Source organism: Mixophyes fleayi, chromosome 5 (assembly GCF_038048845.1).
Source record: "Mixophyes fleayi isolate aMixFle1 chromosome 5, aMixFle1.hap1, whole genome shotgun sequence".
Lineage (NCBI taxonomy): Eukaryota > Metazoa > Chordata > Amphibia > Anura > Limnodynastidae > Mixophyes > Mixophyes fleayi.
In genome coordinates this window covers 142,468,679-142,491,391 of record NC_134406.1, presented here as the reverse complement: position 1 = coordinate 142,491,391, position 22,713 = coordinate 142,468,679, and the positions used below count along the sequence as shown (strand labels likewise).

Sequence of the window (22,713 nt, the reverse complement as noted above, 5' to 3'; positions counted from 1 at the left end):
ATGATCCCTTCTGTTGCACAGGAAAATAGCATCAGAATGTTAATTGACATGAAGAGCTTCGTCATGAATTTGCAACAACAAATTGTTATTCATGATTAATACCAGATGGTTGGTGTACTTACTAGCTGGAGGATTCCAGCAGCCAAAGTGTTATTGACGTTGGCCATAAGAACATTTTTTGGCAATACAAATGAGCTTGATGAGGTTGGCATTTATTGTAAAAACAAAGTGTATTTTCTCTACTTATTCAGAATAACAGAAATTAGAACCAAAATGCAGTAAGGAAATTTAAAGGCTCATTTAATAGTATTTCAGAGAAAGCCCATTTGATAGTCATTTCCAAACATTTTCATGTCATAATATACCTGCCAATACACATGTGTACGGCATGCCTACCTCTGTCTAAACTTTTAAACTTGTCTCTTTCCACTAGTATATTCTCATTCTTCTTTAACCATCTCACCATTCCTAATGAAGCAATCTCTTGTCCTAGCCTCTCTCGCAAACTGCCACCATAATACTCTCATCCCCTTTGCTTTAAAACTACTGGAGTGACATGTGTACAACTGATTTCTTGCCTTCTCTCCTTACTCCCTTCTCGACTTTCTACAATCGTGCTTCCACCCACAACATTTTACTAGGCAACCCTCACAAAATTGAACAAAAATCTACTTACAACTAGAGATGCTCACTGACCCCCGTGTTTTGGTTTTGGTTTTGGTTTTGGATCTGGATTACCTTCGTGTTTTGCTTTTGCTTTTGCAAAACCACCCTTGCGTGTTTTGGTTTTTGTTTTGGTTTTGTTTTGCTATTTTCATTAAAAATCTATGTTTTTGGCCCTAAAAAACCCAAATTTAGTGCTCCACCTGTTTCTAGGATAAGTAATGTAATTGTAAAGCTAATAAATTATTCAGAAAACAGTTTATTTCCTGGTAGGCCTTCATTAATTCTACACACAAACCAGATTGTCTCCCTCTCCATCTATGAATATTGGCAATGCAGCCATCGTCTTTGGATGTATATTACACCCTACACTTATACTTAAATATGTAAAGAAATGGACAAAGGCAGTTTGGTTTCTGTCTCTCTAGGCCCCCCTCCAGTTGTTGTAAATACCAAAAAATTCAGCCGTTATAGACTGTACAATTCTAATTGAAATGGAAAAAGACAGTTTGGTTTCTGTGTCTCTAGGCCCCCCTCCACTTGTATAAAATACCAAAAAATTCAAACCAACCCAGATGTCAAACTCTTGTGGTCTGCCTGCTGCAACTGGCGCAGGACTTACACAATCAACCGCATCCTCATCAGCGCCCTCGTCGGCTACCCAAATTTCCCCCTCATCCTCTTCTAATTTTAAAGTGTCATCCTCACTTGGTGTATCACCGACTACACTCGGGCTGTTCAGGCACACATCAGCAGAACTGCTGAAAGGGTCCCTCTTTATGGGTACACTAACAGAATGCTCACGATTAGACATCCCACTGATGGATGGACTCTCCACAGGGATTGGTGTCATTTGTAATTCAGAGCTATCATTATCCTCTAATGCCTTACTGTTATCTTGCAGCTCGGCTTTGACCCGTAACAGTAGTTTTGCACCACTTGTAGGCTCGGTAACATTTTTTGATCTGCCACTAATAGACAAAGGTGAAGGACTCATTCTCTCTTTGCCACTGTGTGCATAGAATAGCATGTTGGCAATTTTTAGCCGCACTTAACTTTTCTTCAGTTACACTTCTTTTGCGCTTCAACACGGTACATTTTTTTTGGGTGTGTGTTTTTTTGACTGATTTCAAAAGACTGTGTAGTTTGACATCGCCTTTCGCAGATGACGTACTGGGAACACTACCATCAGGACTGGTGACAGAACCTGGTTGCTGATTCTGCTCATATGTGGACTGCTTAGAATCCATTATGAGACCAACGCACTTGTAATGCTACAAAATGTTTTAGATACTGCTGACAAATATGACTTTTGACAGCCAGAAATATTAATTCAAAAGAATGGGGGACACCCCAAAAGCACTTGAGAGTGCTAACAATTATTTTTTTAATCTGCTGACAGATAGTACTTTTGACAGCTAGAAATATTAATGCAAAAGAATGGGGGACACCCCAAAAGCACTTGGGAGTGCTAAAAATTATTTTTTAAATCTGCTGACAGATAGTACTTTTGACAGCCAGAAATATTAATGCAAAAGAATGGGGGACACCCCAAAAGCACTGGGGAGTGCTAAAAAATGATTTGGTAGATACTGCTGACAGATAGTACTTTTGACAGCCAGAAATATTTATGCAGAATTATGGGGGACACCCCAAAAGCACTGTGGAGTGCTAAAAGTTGTTTGGTAAGATACTGCTGACAGATAGTAATTTTGACAGCCAGAAATATTCAGGCAAAATAATGGGGGACACCCAAAAAGCACTTTGAGTGCCAAATATTGAAAGAAAAAAAAATCCTCTATCCTCCTCTCTTCTCTAGCGATTTTTGTTAGCACAATTGGAATCAGAATATTGTATTCTCTTTCCCTGCTCTAATCAGCCTGTGACTACACCCTGCTCTCTCCCTCTGTCAAATGGCGATGGATTGCTATGGAAGCGTGTATTTATAATCTTCAAGCATCGCGAGAATCGAGCCCCGAGATCCGACGACGTCACGATGACGTTCAGCCTCGATTTGGATTCAGAACGAGCGGGAGAGTACCGCCTACTCGGCTCGGTACTCGGATACCCAAAGTTCGGGTGGGTTCGGTTCTCGGGGAAACGAGCCCGCCCATCTCTACTTACAACAAAGTCTAAGGTTCACTTACTCCTCCTCCTTGGCCTCTCTGCTGCTTTTCGACAGATTTGATCATCCTCTTCTCCTGCTCTACTCTTCACAACATGGGACTTTGTAACACAGTTCATTGCTGGTTCATTTCCTACCTATGGGTTTCCCATCAGAGAGAGTTGTTGAAAACAGAGTTACATACATTCATACATACATAGTTGATGAGGTTGAAAAAAGACACCAGTCAAGCAAGTTCAACCTATTTTGGATCTCCTGCGATCCCTCACTTATATTTGAAATTGATCCAGATTAAGCAACTGCCAATCTGTTTCAATCGGGAAAAATCCCTCCAGACCCAATATTGCAGTCCTATTTTTTCTCTATATCCTTCATTTTAATTAACGATCATATCCCTGGATACACTTTTCCGCAAAAAATTTGTCTAACCCTTTCTTAAACATATCTATTGAATCTGCCAGCACAACCTTCCCTGGCAGTGAATTCCATATTTTCACTGTCCTTACTGTAAAGAACTCCTTCATTTGCTATTTGTGAAACTTCCTCTCCTCTAACCTTAGGTGATGACCGCATGTCCTGTGTATAGTCCTTGAGATAAAAAGTTCCCATGAAAGTTCTCTGTATTGACCCTTAATGTATTTGTATATAGTAATCATATCTCCTTAGACGCCTCTTTTCTAAAGTAAACATGCCTGAATTGGATAACCTTTCCTCATAACTTACTGACTCCATACGCTTTATTGATTGTGTCGCCCTTATCTGAACCCTTTCTAGTTCCAAAATATCTTTTTTATAGAGTGGTGGCCAGAAAAGTACTCCATATTAAAGATAAGGTCTTACCAACGATTTATACAGTGGTAAAATTACACTGTCTTCCGTTGCATCTATGCCCATTTTTATACATGCCAATACTTTATTTGCCCTTGCAGCTGTTGTTTGACATTGAGCACTATTGCTAAGTCTACTGTCTACGAGCACTACCAAATCATTTTCCATTATAGATTCCCCTAAATTAATACCATTTAATTTATAGATTTACATCATTTACATAATTTATAATTTACATCACCAAGGTCATTAATAAATATATTAATAAGGAGTGGCCCCAGCACGGAACCTTGAGGTACTCCACTTAAAACTTTTGACCAATTAGAAAATGTTCAATTTATCACAACTCTCTGTTCCCTATTGTCTAAGCAGTTTCTGATCCAAGTACAAATGTAGTTTCCTAGACCCAGTTCCCTTATTTTGTAAACCAACCTCTTGTGTGGCACTGTATCAAAGGCTTTTGCAAAATTTAAGTAGACCACATCTACTGTGCTGCCCTAGTCTAAGTTCCCACTTACTTCCTCATAGAAACTAATTTGATTAGTTTGACATGACCTATCCCTCACAAATCCATGCTTATTCCCACTAATAATTTTATTACGCACCACGTATCCTGAATACTATTCTTTAATATACCTTCCAGTAGTTTCCCCACTATTGATGTCAGGCTTACAGATCTATTATTCCGTGGTTGTGATCTTGTCTCCTTTTTAAACAACGACACCACATCTGCTATTCGCCAATCCCTTGGTACTGAGCCTGATGAGATTGAATCTATGAAAATTAAGAATAGCAGTCTAGCTAGTTCTTTATTTAAAACAAGAACGACATAGGTAAATAACTTGATGCAGTGGTAAATACAGATAACACAAGTCCATAGGCACTACAGATAACAGATACAAAGTTCAATTAAATAAATAATACAATGACAGTGCATATTGGCAGTGGTATTTGCAACAATAGGAAACAAATACTGCACTGAATAAACAGCATGAACTCAGTGTTGCTCAAGTAGCAGCTGTAGCAGACACTGCATATAGAAAAATCATCCAAGTCACAGTCTATAAATGACAGAAACTGAAGGCTTACATGTGTGTTGTCTGCAGCAGAAGCTGGATGCTGGAATATCCTCAGGAGAAAGCAGGAACTGAATGCTGACACTTTAGCAGTTATAGCAGATCCTGGTTAATCCACAGGAGTTAGCAGGAGACTCTATGGAAGGCGTACACAGGAGAATGGTCAGCAAGCCAGGGTCAGAAACATGCAGTACCAAGGAGCAAGTAGAAACAATGTCAATGAAGCAAAAGTCAAGGTCACAGAAAAGGTACAAAAAGATAAGCCAATTAGGAATCAGATGAAAGGAGATAAATCAGTACAAATCACAGGAGTACAGAGAGTGAGACTAGGAAAAGTCAACAATTGATGAACTGGCACCAGTCTGCTGGAAAAGGCAGACTATAAAGGTCAGGCACAGGTGTTCAGGATCCAAGACAAGTGATGAGGGCTTAAAGCCTTACAGGCAGGATCTGATACAGTAAAATCAGCATCAAAAGAGGAGTTGATGTATTGCAGACAGAGGCAGATCCTGACACCTATCCAACTGCTCCGTCAGTATGTCTACCTCTGGCATATCCTCTTTTTTACTCTCATTGTGTCCCACATGGTCTGTTCTTGGCCCCATGCTTTTCTCTCTATACAACTCTTCTCTTGTTGAACTAATTTACTCATTCCATCTACAGTACGACCTCTATGCTGATTACACCTAAATCTATCTATCTATCCTCTCCTGACCATTCTCTACTATCTTGTATGACCAACTGACTCTCTGCTATTCTCCAGATGGATGTCTCAACAGTACTTAAAGCTGAACTTGTCCAAAGTAAACCTTATTTTACCCCTCCACCCAGAGTCACCACATAACCTCAGAACTCCTTCACCATCAACAGCGCCATTAATTCCTCTGTCTCCAAAACCAACTGTCTTGATGTCACCTTGATTCTATCCTGCTTTACTCCACACATACAGTATCATTCCTTGTCCTGTTACCACTACTTTCAAAATATTGATAAAATATGGCTTTTCCATACCCAAAATACAACCTAAACACTTATACATTCTGTCATAATCTCCTACCTTCAGTTCTGCAACCTAATTTTTTCTGGCATTCCCCTCACAGATAGGGTACTAAATTTCGACAGTGGAAATGTCGGCAGTTAACCTGTCGACATAAATATGTTGACAGTCCCAATGCCAACATTAAAAGACCAATGCCGGTGGGTCCGGCAGATAGCACTCTCCCTCATACCTTCTTAGATATACCTCTGACCTGTTATCTCGCCTTCTCTCCGATATCCACATTTTACTCCCATCTAAAACACATCTCCCAGGTATGGAATTTTCCTACCATACCCGACTACACTTACGCCCACCCTTCAAATCTTTAAATTAATTAAAAGTAAAAAACCATTATTTTATAACCTCACAACTGTCTCAAACTCCACTCTGAACCAGACTGGCTTCTTTTGTCTCAGCTTTGCCCTTTTTCCACTAAATTGTACGTTCTCTCATACACATGAGTTCATGTTTTATGTAGGCTCTATTTTCACCAGAGTCAATTTAACTTGTTTCATCCTTGGTTGGACTCCTCAGTTTAGGATAAAACATTTTAGTCACTATATGAAGTGCCTCTCTAAGCATTGAGAAGAGTAAGGCATTAATTAATTTCATTCTCCTTTTTATTTATGATAGCTGGAGATCTCACATAAAGATCATTGTTCTCTTTGGACAGGTGCAGGTGTAGTGTATACTGCTCTCTTTCTAAAGTGAATGACAAAGTAGGGACAGTAAAAGTAAAGTGTGTTCTACTTGTTCCTGTCTCTGCTCTAATACCCACCTTGCAAGCATAGCCATGTGCACTGCATCCATGTTTCTCCTAAAAACGGAATGGAGAGAAAACAGAATGAATGAATTAACACCCATTTGCACACCCATACTTTACAAGACCATAAGCTACTCTTTAAGCACAATATGTAAATATGCCTCTGAGGAGAAGGAACTTCTTGGTAATACCATTTACATAGTAGTCCATTGAGCCCCTTGAGCTATGCATTTATCCACTGAGTTTAAATGCATAATATGGATATTTTTGTGATACTGAGAATTCACCAAGAGACAGCATTTTTCACTCAAGTATAGCTAATAAACAGAAACGTATTATTATATTATAGTGTCTTCTCGGTTTACTTTGTGTAAGTGTATGAGAGGAGCAACTAAGAAATGGTTTGTGGAAGTCATAATAGCTAGACCTTTATGAGTTAAAGAACATGTTGTGGAAGAAATTCTTTAGTTGCTTTTGGGATAATGATTAATCAGATAAAGTTGTCTTATATGTCACACTTTCCCCACTACCAGCTACAATTATTATTCTGCTACCTTAGATATCAGTTGTTCCCCACATCTCTTAGCAGTAAGCTAGTGCTATTTTTGTATTATATACCATTATATATTATTATTCTATATCTAAATAGGTGTGCGTGTGTTGTAGGGCTATTTTTTGCAAATTTTTTTCCATAGGTATATATACAGCGGGTGAAATAAGTATTGAATACATCAACATTTTTCTCAGTAAATATATATTTAATGTGGTTATTATAATGAAATTTACACCAAATGTCAGCAACAACCCTTGCAATCCATAATATAATTTAGTGCAATAATGTGAAATGACACAGGGAAAAATTATTGAAACGCATGAAGAAAGGGAGGTGCAAAAAGGCATGCAAAGCCAAGATACCAGCTGAAATCAGTAATTAGAAAGCAATCCTGCCAGCTGGTTCAGCCACAACTGATGGCCTATAAAAAGGTGTCTCATTACGAAGGTGTCATACAAGAAACATCTGATGATGGGCAAAAGCAAAGAGCTCTCTCAAGACCTTCGCTACCTTATTGTTGGCATATATGTTGGCATACTGATGGCATAGGTTACATAAGGATATATAAACTGCTGAATGTTCCAGTGAGCACTATTGGGGCCATAATCTGGAACTTGTGGAAAGCTACAGAAAGACCTGGAATTAGCAGGTACAATTGTTTTAAAGAAAAATATAAGTAATGCACTCAACCGCCATGGCCTGTATGCACGCTCATCATGCAAGACTCCTTTGCTGAAGAAAAAACATGTTGAAGCTCGTTTAAAGTTTGCTGCACAACATTTGGACAAGCCTGTGAAAGACTGGGAGAATATAGTGTATATATAGAATTCAACTCTTTGGATGCCATAATACACACCATGTTTGGAGGAGAAATGGCACCACATCACCCTAAAAACACCTTACCAACAGTGAAGTTTGGAGGTGGGAACATCATGGTGTGGGGCTGTGTTTTTGCACACGGTCCTGGCATACTGCATATGGTTGAAGGAAGAATGAATGGAAAAATGTACCGAGACATTCTTGATAAAAATCTGCTGCCATCTACCAGGATGCTGAAGATGAAATGAGGGTTAAGATTTCAGCAAGACAATGATTCCAAACACACAGTCAAGGACACTCTCAGTTGGTTTCAGAGAAAGAAAATAAAGCTGCTAGAATGGCCTAGACAATCACCTGATTTGAATCTAATTGAAAATCTATGGGAAAAAAGTAAAGATCAGCGTTCATAGAAAAGGCCCACGGAACCTTCAAGACTTGAAATCTATTTGCTTTGAAGAATGGGGCAAAATCACACCGGAGCAATGCATGCGACTAGTTTCTCCATACAGGAGGCGACTTGAAGCTGTCATTACCAATAAAGGCTTTTGTGCAAAGTATTGAATAAATTTCAGGCATTGTGTTCAATACTTTATCCCTGTGTCATTTCATATTATTATACAAAACTTAATTTATGGACATTTATGGTTTGATTTTTTTTGCATGTGTGGATTGCAAGGGTTGTTGCTGACATTTGGTATAAATTTCATTACAATTGCTACATTAAATATATAGTTACTGAGAAAAATGTTGATGTGTTCAATACTTATTTTACCTGCTGTATGTTTTAACTCCTTCCTAAATGTTTCACTTAAAGTACCACTAAACCTTAGTGCCAAGTTGCCTTATAAAAAAGACCTCCTATTAACATTCATAAGCTTATACGTAAAATATTCCATGCCTTAACAGACTGGGAGATGTTTGATGTTCTATTGACATTTACTGGGCAATTGAGTATACTCTTTTGTTGTCTGTTATCAGCCATATTCTGTCTAAAAGTGGCTGATTGACTGTGTTCTTCAATGGGATTACTGACAAGCACTGTAGGAACATGTCTACTCTTATGCTCACATATTTATCTCAGATATCTTCTATTCTGTTCTGTTATACATATGTATGTATGTATACACATATATATATATATATATATATATATATATATATATATATATATATATATATATATAAAATGATAGATGGTTAACTCAATTTACCTCTCATCTAATTTCCCATATCAAATTGAAATTTCAGTACAAAAGGCATAAATAAACGACTGTTAAGTCTTAGTCTCAGCCCCTAAAGCCACTTCTTCTCCTTTGCCCTACGCTCCTCTCCAAAGGGTCTTTTTGTCAAGTTGATTTTTCCCTTATTTATTTTGCAGAAAATTAAATAATTGCAAAAAGTGAAGTGAAGGGTAAAGTGACTGCAAACGTTTTTTTAAAAAAAGTCAATTTTATAATATAATGTGCAAACATTCAAATCGGGTTCTGACACAGGTCAGCTGGCAGGAACTTGTCATTTTGGTACATTGGTCTACACCTGCTTCGCCATTTATTTTTTCACTACACAAAATATCAATTTAATGTAGCATTTAGAATTTGAATGTTACAACTTACGCAATAATTTTACATCTTATTTGCTTTATAAACAAGAGAACCTAACATAATTTATTATAGTATTTATTTTCTATTTCTTTATTTATAAGAAAACTCAATTTCAGTCTTTGATAAATTTACTCCTATGGGGGAATTCAATTAGTTGTGATGTTCTGAGGAGCATTTTTAATGCTACTATGGTAAAATCTCCGCTCATTTTCAACATATTTCTATGGGTTGCAAGGAAAAAATCAGCTGAGATTTCTGTAAAAATCTTGTGGCTAATTGAATTCCCCTCCTTAGTGAGAATATATATCAAATAGGATCTGCTCTTAGTAAAAAGATCAAATGTAACATTATACATAAATGTTTGATTTGATTTTTAGAATAAAAATTCCATTTCTCAGAAATAGTGATGCCAGAATGCATACTGTATTCATTCAAAAAATACAAATAAATTTGCACTACCTTCTGATGTCTATTTTTTTTTATCTGTTTAAAGGTCAGAACGTGGATTTTAACTGTGGGCTATACAACAGCTTTTGGGGCAATGTTTGCTAAAACGTGGAGAGTTCATGCTATTTTTAAGAATGTAAAAATGAAGAAAAAGGTGAGTTGTTTCATGTACAGTAAATACTTAAATAAAAGGCTATTAAAGAAATATACATATTTCAGTGGTATGTCTTGTTAAGTATTGTATTGCATTACAGGGTAACTATAGAACATTTAGTAATATTGTATAGTTGGACACATTTGTGCCCTGAACGTACGTAGGAAAAAACGCATGCAAGAAAAAGCGCATTTGTTCAGTCGGACGCATCTAAAGATGTATCCAGCTGCGCAACACTAGCATTTGCGTCAGGTGTACATCAGGAGTAAAAAGTGTGGATACTTATGCACCAAATTAGCGTAAGGAAAGTGTAAAGATATGGCTTGATAGTGTTAGTAGTAAAAAGTTGCATTGCCCTATTTGTACACAACATAATACTGTAATGAAGTTTCATATACACAAGAGAAAATAGTGCCTAAACAGTATTATCAATAAATGAGAAAGCCATATATTCCACAATAAATGTAATTACATACATACACAAATGCAAAATAAATGAAGCTAAATTAAATACAAACTATTTTTCCCCCTTTAATAATCAAATTGGAAACTTCTTTCCTACAGTAGAGCAAATGTAAATGTAAATCAACTAATGCAAATAGACATCCACAACTTCATATAATATAGGTGCAACACTAATAATTTAAGTACTATTGATTGGGCGGTTTAATGCACAATCATCCAATAAGAAGCAGCTAGATAGTGCTTATAGAAATCATCATCATTGCATTTTATTGCACCAACTCTGCAGCACCCGTAATAGATATGCCTCCTGACAGACGTATCTGCGACCAGCTCTACTTCAGCCGCAGTTACGTGAGCATGACTTACTTGGCCTATGCTTGTTCACCCACTCCCTCCACCCTTCTGCCTCACCACACTTAAGGAGTAGCAAGTGCAATATTTCTTGGTGCACATCTTATACACACAAAAAACAGACATACAACTGACTCTACATGTACCCATTGTTAGCCCATTTGTGACTAAAGAGCACAAACTCTTATTTCACATATTGCCACTTACATTTTCTCATAAGAAAAATATATTTACCTGAGCCCAGAAGGTTTCCGTGGAAACATGGTTTAGTAGAAAATACACATTTGTAAAAAGTTCTATTTCCTTACTGCTTCACTACACTGATACATTCCTTGTGCTTACTTACTGAAATATAAAATGTTTTAATTGAAAAATATACTCAATAAATTATTTATTGTTTTGCATTGCCATTTATATTGTAACATATGATTTATATTGGTCACGTGATATATAGTGTGTCACAACTAAGATTTCTGTTCCTGAAAATATTTGTTTTTGGCACTTTTCTTTAAATGCAACCTCATTTCTCATTGCAAGGCTTGGTACAACTGTATTGGTCCATGCAGTGTTTTATAATTTATGTTTGTGAGTGGTAATTCACAAAATGGCAATCCTAAAACCAGCTGATATTGATGGAAAAACTAGTGTGAATATAAACCTGCTTATAAGATGCTTATAAATACTAGAGATGTTCACTGACCCGCGTGTTCTGATTTTGGTTTTGGTTTTGGATCTGGATTAACTTCGTGTTTTGGTTTTGGCAAAACTGCCCTTGCGTGTTTTGGTTTTGGATCCCTATTTTTTTTCTAAAATCCCTATTTTTTTTTTTGCTAAAATCACATAATTTTGTTTCCCCCCCCCCCTACATTATTAGTATTAACCTCAATAATACTAATTTCAAGTCATTTGCAGTTAATTTTGACCACCTCACAGGTCACAATATTATTTTCATACACTTTCAAACAAAGACTGCAGCAGATCTTGCCAGTGATAAGAAGGCCATGGTCATGCCTATGCATAAGACTAAAAAATCCACCTCTTATCTGTGGAATTATTTTTACCCAAATTCTGACAACAGTTGTCTAGACATTTGTAGCATTGTAAAGCCACAGTCAGTAGAGGTAGGGACCTTAACCATCTAGGATCCTCAGCCATGTTACGCCATTTGAAGCGAGTTCATGGAAAGCTCTTGGGAAAATCTGAAAAAATAACAACAAACAGTCCAGCATCAGCTACCTCCCTTCTCTCATCTAGATCCCAGCACCTGCAATCTACACCCCCAAAACTTTCATCATCAATATCCTTACAAGTGAGCGGAGTTAGGCCTACATCCAAGTTGTTAATGCAAGATGACTCCTCCCTTATCCAGAACTCCTCAGAAGAATCATTGAGTGTTAGGCCCACTGCTGCTGCTCCTGCTGTTTGGGGTGGATCTTCAACCCAGAAGCAGGCCAACAAGAAGACTACTAGTAGTTTTCAACAATTGACTGTTAAACAATCGTTTGCAAGAGGAAGCAAGTATGAAAGCTGTCACCCAGTCACAAAGCGGATCACAGACACCATGGTGACTATGCTAGTATTAGATCTGCGTCCATTATCCACTATTAATGCAGCTGGTTTTAGACAGTTAATTGAGGTCTTGTGTCACTGTTACCAAATTTCATCACTACACCATTTTACCAGAAGAGCAATTCCTCACCTGTACCAGGAGGTTACAAAAAAGAATATAAATGTGATACAAACTGCCATTGTACCCAGTGTACACTTAACCACAGATATGGGAACAAGCAGAACTGAGAAAACTAAAGATTATATGACTGTGACAGCTCACTGGGTTGGTAAATCGCCTTCAGCAGCAGGAACAGCAGCATCATCTAACAAACAACGCCAGATCTTTCAGAGGCAGGCTACTCTGTGTATCATCTGCTTCACTAAGAGGCATACCGCTGACAACCTGTTTGTGGGCAGGACGGTGTCTTAGTGGTAAGCACTTCTGCCTCACAGCACTGGGGTCAGGAGTTGGATTCCCAACCATAGCCTTATCTGTGTGGAGTTTGTATGTTCTCCCCATGTTTGCGTGGGTTTCCTCCGGGTGCTCCGGTTTCCTCCCAAACTCCAAAAAACATACTGGTAGGTTAATTAGCTGCTATTAAATTGCCCTTAGTCTCTCTCAATCTGTATGTATGTTAGGGAATTTAGACTGTAAGCTCCAATGGAGCAGGGACTGATGTGAATGAGTTCTCTGTACAGCGCTGCAGAATTAGTGGCGCTATATAAATAAATATATGATGATAAAAAACTAAAGGCTGACATTGCAACATGGCTAATCTTGCTTGGACTCTCCTACGGATTTGTGATTTCTGATAATGCGACCAATATTGTTAGAGCATTATAGCAGGGGGAATTCCATCACATTCCCTGTTTAGCTCACACAATCAACTTGGTGGTATAGAACTTTTTTAAAGATATGACAGTGACATGCAGGAGATGCTGTCTGTGTCCTGAAATATTTCAGTTAATTTTCGGTATTCTGCAACAGCATGTAGGAGAATGCAGCAGCTCTAAGAAGAATAGAATTTGAGGGGGAATGTACTTTAGTCCAGCGAAGTAGTCACCTGTGAAGAGAGTGCAGACACTGTTAGATTGAGTCAAGTGATTCCCCTAATTAGACTTTTTTGAGAAGCAGCTAGAGAAATTGTAGGAGGAAATGAAACAAAGCTATATTGGAATTGTAGATGAAGTACTTAATTCACTTTGCCAGGGTCCAAGAGTCATCAACATCTTGAAATCGTATCACTACATTTTGGCAACTGTGCTTTATTATAGGTTTAAGAGCTATGTCTTCTGTTTCTTTCTAACTGACTCAGATCTCAAGAGATGCAATGAGCTCCTATTCAGCGGGCTGGCAGCTCAAGTGGTACATGACACAGCGACATCTCCTCCTTCAGTTTCTTCAAGGTCTACAGTGACATTCAGGGGAGCTACATTGCCCCATTGCTAACTGTTATTGCTGAAATACAAATACTAGGGCTGGCAGAGTTGGTATAAATCTGCAGGCAAATTGTACTGTGTTGTATAGGTTATACACAAAGAGGAAAGCTCCATTGCTAATTGTCATCGCTGAAATACAAATACTAGGGCTGGCAGACTTGGTATAAACCTGCAGTCAAATTGGACGGTGTTATATAGGTTACACACAAAAAGGAAAGCTCTATTGCTCCATTGCTAACTGTTATCGCTGAAATACAAATACTAGGGCTGGCAGGCTTGGTATAAACCTACAGTCAAATTGGACGGTGTTATATAGGTTACACACAAAAAGGAAAGCTCTATTGCTCAATTGCTAATTGTCATTGCTTAAATACAAATACTAGCGCTGGCAGGCTTGGTCTTCTTAACTTGCAGTCAAATTGTACGGTATTATATAGGTAACACACAAAGAGGTGAACTCCATTGATCAGTTGCTAATTGTTATTGATGAAATACAAATACTAGCGCTGGCAGGCTTGGTCTTCTAAATTTGCATTCAAAGTGTACAGTGCTATCAATTCACAGCAGTGCACAGAAGAGCAGGAGCACCAAGCAGCTGCTGGTACCAGTAATGATGATAGTAATCCCTCAATGTCATCTGGTAAGGCCTATGTTATAGTGCATAGTGTTTGTAAGTCAGGGAAACCAAAATGTAAAAAAATACCTTTCACCTTGGTCAAGAAATAAAGACCTGTAATCGAGGCAAAGTTATCTGCAGAAAAAAAAATTGCCAACATGCCATTTTACACACGCAGTGGCAAGGAAAAATTAGGCCTTCGCCTTTCTCTATGAGTGCTAGTTCTGCAACTGTCACTCAGGCATCTTCTTGTAAGGTCAGTCATGACCAAGCAAGACCTTGTCATTGGGACTCCAAAAGTGGTGTCCAAAAACTTTTACATGTAATAGCCGAGCTGGAAGAAAACAGTAAGGCATTAGCGGAAAATGGATGTTCAGATTCAGAGTGTGCTATGTGTAATCCTGACCATTTTGATAGTGTACCCATAAAGAAGGCCCCTTTCAGCATTTCTGCAGGTATGTGCCTGAACAGCCCAAGTATAGCCGGTGATACACAAATTGAGGATGCCACTTTGGAATTGCAACAGGATGAGGGGGATATTTGTGTAGCTGACGAGGGCGCTAATGAGGATAATGTTGTTTGTGTAAGACCTGCACCAGTGGAAGCAGTTCTTGCACGTGATAAGAAGGTCATTGTCATGCCTGGACATAAGACCAAAAAATCCACCTCTTATATGTGAAATTATTTTTACCCAAATCCTGACAATAGTTGTCTAGCCATTTGTAGCGTTTGTAAGGCCACAGTCAGTAGAGATAGGGACTTTAACCATCTAGGAACCTCATCCATGTTACGCCATTTGAAGCGAGTTCATGGCAAGCTGTTGGGAAAAGTCAGAAACTTATGCTAAAAAAATAACAACAAGCAGTCCATCATCAGCTAGTTCACTTCTCTCAGCTACATCCCATTGCATGCAATCTATCCCCACAACACCATCCTCATCAATATCCTCAGTAGCAATCGGAGAAAGTACTGCATCCAGGTTGGTAAGGCTAGATGACTCATCCACTATCCTGGATTCCTCAGAAGAATTCTTGAGCGTTAGTCCAACTGCTGTTGCTGCTACTGCTGCTGCTGGGGGTGAATCTTCATCTCAGAAGCAGACCAAGAAAAAGACTACTAGTAGTTTACATCAATTGACTGTTAAACAATCCTTTGCAAGAGGAGACAAGTATGAAAGCTGTCTCACAGTTGCAAAGCGGATCACAGACGCCATGGTGACTATGCTAGTATTAGATCTGAATCCAATATCCACTATTAATGCAGCTGGTTTTAGACAGTGACTTGAGGTCTTGTGTTCCCGTTATCAAATTCCATCACAACACCATTTCACTAGAATTTCCTCAATTTTATCAGAAGGTTCGTAAAAATGTAATTATTGGGCTACAAAATGCCATTCCACCCACTGTACGCTTCACCACAGCTATGTGGACAAGCGGAACTGGGCAAAGTAAAGATTATATGACTGTGACAGCCCACTGGGTTGGTGATTCGCCTTCACCAGCAGGAACAGCAGTAGCATGTACCCAAGTGCATCACATTTGTCAGAGGCAGACTACTCTGTGTATCACCTGCTTCACTAAGCGGCATACAGCTGACAATCTGTTGCAAAAACTAAGGGATGTCATTGCAACATGGCTTATCCCGCTTGGACTCTCCTCAGGATATGTCATTTCTGATAACGCTACCAATATTGTGAGAGCATTACAGCTGGGTGAATTTCATCATATTCCCTGTTTTGCTCAAACAATAAACTTGGTGGTGCAGAGCTTTTTAAAAAATAACAGGGATGTGCAGGAGATGCTGTCTGTGGCCCGGAAATATCTCGACATTTCCGGCATTCGGCAACTGCATGTAGGAAATTGCAGCAGCTACAAGATCAATTTAATTTGTCCTGCCACCAACTGAAGCAAGTGGTGGTGACAAGGTAAAATTCCATCCTGTATATGCTTCTGCGGATGGAGGAACAGCAAAAAGCCATCCACGCTTACTCCACAAGCCATGGCATTAAGAAAGGCCTGCCTGTACGACCACGATTATCTCCATCATCTCGCAAGTAGCTACCTGGGAGGGCCGCGACCTGCACGTCGTTCGCCGCGAAATCCAAACTTCCTTGCGAGGGTCCCTGGTGAAAACCGGCGGTGTGTTAGACTCCGCGCCTACTAGTGTAGTTGTGCCAATACTTGCAGGTGCTGATACCTTCCTCGTGACAGCTTGCTCTGGCCATGTCAACCAAAACGCCTGGTGAACCATCTGCTCGTGACATTCTACTCCACCTGGCTCACTTCAGACTTCCGTGACTTCTACTCAGGCCGTGCCTGTGACGACTTCTGTTGCCGCCGCAACCTCATCTTCTCCCGTGGTGGTCTCTACTGCTTCGTTAAAACTTCCCACGCCGGATAAATTTGATGGAGAGCCCAAGAAATACAGAGGGTTCCTTAATCAGTGTCTTATCCACTTTGAGTGCAATCCAGCATCCTTTCCCTTGGAACACTTAAAGGTGACCTTCATTATATCTCTATTGTCCGGACAAGCTCTAGCCTGGGCCTCCCCCTTGTGGGAGCGGAATGATCCTATGTTGGCTAGTGCCTCTTCGTTTATTGAGGCATTCCGAAAAGTTTTTGATAAGCCTGGTTGTGTATCTTCAGCGGCTTCCAGCCTTTTAAACCTACGCCAGGGATCTCTGACAGTCGGTCAGTACGCAATTCAGTTCCGCACCCTGTCCCCCGAGCTCAGTTGGAATAATGAAGCTTTGGTGGCGACATTCTGGCAAGGACTGGCAGATCGAGTTAAAGATGAATTAGCCTCACGAGAACTTCCGGCGGATCTGGATTCCTTGATCTCTCTCTATGCAACCGCATAGATCTACGCTTTCGGGAGCGTACTGTGGAACGTTCCTCCACCAGAAGGACTTCTACTCGCCTCGCTCCCATGTTCCAGAATCCCATGCCTATGGAGGAGCCAATGCAGATCGGCCGACTAACACCTGAGGAACGTCAGCGACGTTTTAAGCAAAATCTTTGTTTATACTGCGGAGACCCTGGTCATGTTATATCCTCTTGAACCAAGAGACCGGGAAATGCCCCCTCCTAGTCGGTGGCAGGGAGGCCGGCTTAGGAGTTGGGGTTACTACTCCCTACTCTACTTCTGGCACTGATTGCCTCATGCCCATCTCCTTGGATGCTCCTGTCGGCCCCTTTGAGACCTTAGCCTATGTGGATTCCGGCTCTGCCGGGAATTTCATCTCTGCCACACTGGCATCGTAACTCCAATTATCTACACTAAAAGTGCCTCAGCCGTTATTCCTCACCGCGGTAGATGGGAATCGGATCTCCAACGGGTCGGTTTCCCATACCTGCACTCCAATTCGGCTGACGGTAGGGGTGCTACATTCTGAAGTCATCGAGTTCTTGGTTCTCCCTCGCTCTGTGAATGCCTTCATTCTAGGATGACCTTGGCTCAAGCTTCACTCTCTCCAATTTGATTGGAATCGTGTGATGGTTACCTCTTGGGGTCCCCGATGTTTCAAGTCCTGTTTGTCTGGCCTCAAACCTGGTCAGTCCTCTTTTCCTTGTCGTTTGACGTCTCCTCAGATTGACTTACCATCTCCATATCTCTCCTTCCAGGATGTGTTTTGCAAAGCCGCTGCAGAGACCCTTCCTCCTCACCATCCCTGGGATTGCGCTAATGAACTTCTACCAGATAAACCACTCCCTAAGGGCAGAATCTATCCATTATCTCTACCCAAAAATTCTGCTATGGCTACTTATATTTCCGAGAATCTACAGCGTGGGTTCATCAGGAAGTCTACCTCTCCTGCTGGTGCAGGATTTTTCTTTGTTAAAAAGAAGAATGACACTTTACGGCCTTGTATTGACTATCGGCGATTGAATGCCATTACCGTCAAAAACAGATACCTGCTGCCACTTATTTCTGAACTCTTTGACAAGATTGCTGGATCAAAGATCTTTACCAAACTGGACCTGCGGGGGGTGTATAATCTTATTCGTATATGTTTAGGAAACGAGTGGAAGACCGCTTTCTGTACTAAAGAAGGACACTTTGAATATTTAGTTATGCCCTTTGGGCTGTGTAACGCTCCTGCTGTGTTCCAGTCTTTTATTAACGAGATTTTTCAAGACCTCCTCTACGTCTCGGTGGTAGCTTATCTAGACGACATCTTAATCTTTTCCACCGATTTGGTCAACCATCGTTCTCATGTAAAAGAGGTCCTATCTCGCTTGCGCACAAATAAGCTATACTGCAAGCTCGAGAAGTGCGTTTTTGAGGTGCCACAGATTCCCTTCCTGGGCTACATTGTGTCGGGGGCTGGTCTGCAGATGGATCCGGTAAAGTTATCTGCGATCCTTAAGTGGCCAAGACCTGTGGGACTAATAGCTATTCAAAAATTTATTGGCTTCGCCAACTACTACCGACAGTTTATACCACTATTCTCCTCCATTATCGCACCCATCACCGCCCTGACCAGAAGGTCAGCCAACCCTCAGGTTTGGTCCCCAGAGGCTGTCTCTGCCTTTGAAGTACTAAAGAAGGCCTTCTCTTCCGTTTCTGTACTTGCTCAGCCCGATCAAAACAGACCATTCCTAGTCGAAGTTGATGCTTCCTCAGTTGGTGTTGGGGCAGTTCTGTCGCAGGAGTCTATTTCTGGGAAACTTCTCCTCTGTGGTTTCTTCTCGAGGAACTTCTCCCCTTCCGAGTCTAACTATGGCATTGGAGATAAAGAGTTACTCGCAGTGAAATCCGCGCTTGAGAAATGGCGTCATCTTCTGGAGGGCGCTCTCCACCCAGTTACTGTGTTTACCGATCACATGAACCTCATCTACCTTCAGGATGCTCGGTGTCTAAACCCCCGTCAAGCCAGATGGTCCTCATTTTTTGCTCGGTTTAATCTTAAACTCACCTACCGTGCTGGTACTCTGAATTCCAAGGCTGATGCTCTCTCCTGTTCTTTTGACATCTCCGATACTCCTCCTACTATTGAACCTCCTCCGGTGATTGAACCTTCTTGCATTGTGGCTATCACTCGTACACCTCCAGTCGGGTGCTCCTTTCTGGAACCTCATCTACGCCTGAAGGCGCTCTGTTGGGCACACGTCTCTAAATTTTCTGGTCATGCCGCTACAGAGAAGACCCTCTCCCTGCTATCTTGACAATATTGGTGGCCTACTGTCCGTACTGATGTTCAGGAGTTCGTAGCCTCTTGTACTACCTGTGCCCAGAATAAGGTACCTAGGCAACTTCCCGCAGGACTTTTACAACCTCTCGCGATCCCTGATCATCCATGGTCAGTGGCGCACGCAGGGGGGGTTTCTGAGTCTCCAGAACCCCCCCGGCGCTAACTAAGTGGCCGCTATAGCTGCACTGTCCTATACAGCAGCCGCGGCGCTGTCAAAGAAGCGTCCGCGGCGGTGCTGTAGTGTAAACAGCACCACCACGGACGCTTCTTAGACAGCGCCGTGGCTGCTGTATAGGACAGCGCTGAAGAAACGGAGCTACTGCGCATGCGCAGCAGCTTTCGCGGGGGGTGGTTTTTATTTTGGGTCGGGGGGGAAGCTCCCCCCCCGACAATCCTCCGTTCGCCCCTGATGGTCTAGCATTTTGATGGACTTTATCACTGATTTACCTCTCAGCTGTGGCTTCAACACCATTTGGGTAACAGTGGACAGATTCTCCAAGATGGCCCATTTCGTTCCACTAAAGGGTCTTCCATCAGCTTCCAAATTAGCTCAAGCCTTTATCAAAGAGATCTTTCGCCCCCACGGTTGCCCTCAGGAGATAATCTCTGACCGTGGCGTGCAGTTCATCTCCCGTTTCTGGAGGGCCTTTTGCAAAGATTTGGGTATTGCTCTTAAATTCTCCTCTGGGTATCACCCACAGACCAATGGCCAGACTGAGCGGGTAAATCAAGATTTGGAATTATTTCTCCGCTGCTTTTCCTCACACAACCAGTCCAATTGGAGTCTTCTGCTGCCTTGGGCAGAATTTGCCCATAACAATCGTAGGCATTCTTCTTCTGGATATTCACCCTTCTTTACTGTGTATGGGACCCATCCTATTCTCCCCACTTTTTCTTCCCCACCTCCCACAGTTCCTGCCGCCCATGCCATGACTCAAGATATGGCTAAACTATGGGTTTCCACGAAGCAGAACCTGCTAAAATCGGGACGTCATTATAAGTCTTCCGCTGATCATCATAGACTTGTGCCCATCCTCCAGATTGGGGACAAGGTGTGGTTGTCCACTCGGAATTTGAGAAGAGACTACGGGTTCACTCCATGAAACTGGCACCCCGCTTTATTGGTCCTTTTGCAGTAATTCAGGTGATTAACCCAGTTACTGTTAGACTCCAACTCCCTCCTGTGCTGAAGATCCATAACACCTTCCATATCTCCCACCTTAAACCCCTGGTACTCAACAAATTTTCTCAGGTCACTCCTGTTCCTCAAGCTATTCCAACCACTATTGGGGACGAATATGAGGTTAGTCAGGTTCTTGCTGTACGTAAATTCCGAGGACGTTTACAGTACCTGGTGCACTGGAGGGGCTTCGGACCGGAGGAGAAGTCTTGGGTTTTTATAGAAGATTTGCATGCCCCACGATTGTTAGCCACCTTCCTTAAACGGCGCTCTTTATCCGATGTTTCCCCCAATTGTGAGGAGGGGGGTACTATCAGACGCCGTTCCCGCGCCTCCTCGCTAGGCAGGGACGGATGCCTGATTATGTCGGAGCGCCCCGTTGCTAAGCAATGGGGACCCTTCTCCGGCGGTTGGGTGAGCATGCCGTCCGTCGCCATAGCGACGGGACACGCAGTAGAACTTCCGGTCGGTGGTCAGCGCGCCTGACCGCCGTACCACCGCCCACCAATGAGAGACGGTCACCTACTATATAAGACCTAATCTGACATCACTAGGGTGCCAGAGCAACTAGTAATCTAGCCTCCAGCGGACCTGATATATTTATATATATAGCATACCTTCCATCTGATTTTCGTTACTGACCCAGCTCTCACTGACTTCGCTTTTGGATCCTCCTATTGTCCTGCATAGTATTCTCCGGTTTGACCTCAGCCTGCTGACTATTCTTCGCTTCCTGAATTGGTACCATATTTGCCCTTCTGGTTCTGACTCCTGCCTGTACGACCACGATTATCTCCATCATTTCGCAAGTAGCTACCTGGGAGAGCCGCGACCTGCACGCTGTTCGCCGCGAAGTCCAAACTTCCTTGCGGGGGTCCCTGGTTAAAACCGGTGGCGTGTTAGACTCCGCGCCTCCTAGTGTAGTTGTGCCAATACTTGCAGGTGCAGATACCTTCCTCGTAACATGTAGATCAAATAATTTATTCGCTTCACCAGGATCCAAGAGTTATCAAAATCTTGAAATCGGATCACTACATTTTGGCGACTGTGCTTGATCCTCGGTTTAAGAGCTATGTCTTCTCTTTGTTTCCAACTGACCCAGATCTGAAGAGATGCAAGGAGCTCCTGGTGAGCAAGATGACAGGTCAAGTGTTACGTAACTGGACGGTATCTCCTTCTTCAGTTTCTCACTCTACTGCTGCTAGGAAAAAACTTGCAGATGATTCAACACAAAATATTGACATCTGGTCTGGTCTAAAAGAATTGACCAAAAAACGTGTGTCACAACTATGTAAGGTACCTGCTATTGTTGGCGCAACTCAGAGGAAGGTGCGGAATCTAACGTGCCCCTGGTATTCAGCAGGAACCCCCGCAAGGAAGTATGGACTCCGCTGCAGGGACACGCAGATCGCGGTCCTTCCAAGAGTCAACAGCGAGATACAAGGAGGTGTCAGACAGGCCGGGTCGGTAACGTTCTGGTAGCAGAGGTACAAAAAGGGATATCCAGAAGAATGGTGAGGCAAGCCAGGTTGGTAACTTTGAGGTAGTGCAGTACAAAGGCAGAATCCAAATAGAGGTGGTCAAACAGTCCGGGTCAAAAGGTCACAGGCAGCACAAGGATAATCAGGAACAATGCAGAAACTGGTAACACACAAACGCTGGAGGCAGGAAGACCTGATACTCTGGCACAGGTGAGTGCTCAGGAAGTTCCCTTTATACATGGAGGAACCAATAGAAAGCGGTGGGCGGCACCGCTGGTCTCAGCTGCCGCCGAGACTATAGAGTAACGTCCCGTTGCCTGGCAACGGGACGCGCATGCGCAGAAGGCCGCCACAGCCGGCCGGAACT

The 22,713-nt window shown here is 41.7% G+C and overlaps 1 protein-coding gene across 2 annotated transcripts in view; it reads left to right on the top strand.

Moving 5' to 3' along the window:
* GABBR2 (gamma-aminobutyric acid type B receptor subunit 2) overlaps nt 1–22,713 on the top strand; it is a 683,104-nt gene that overhangs the window by 466,955 nt on the left and 193,436 nt on the right. For both annotated transcript variants that reach the window (XM_075212899.1, XM_075212900.1), the window contains exon 12: nt 9,961–10,068. In XM_075212899.1, coding sequence (XP_075069000.1) covers nt 9,961–10,068 — 108 coding nt within the window. The remainder of the gene's footprint in view (nt 1–9,960; nt 10,069–22,713) is intronic.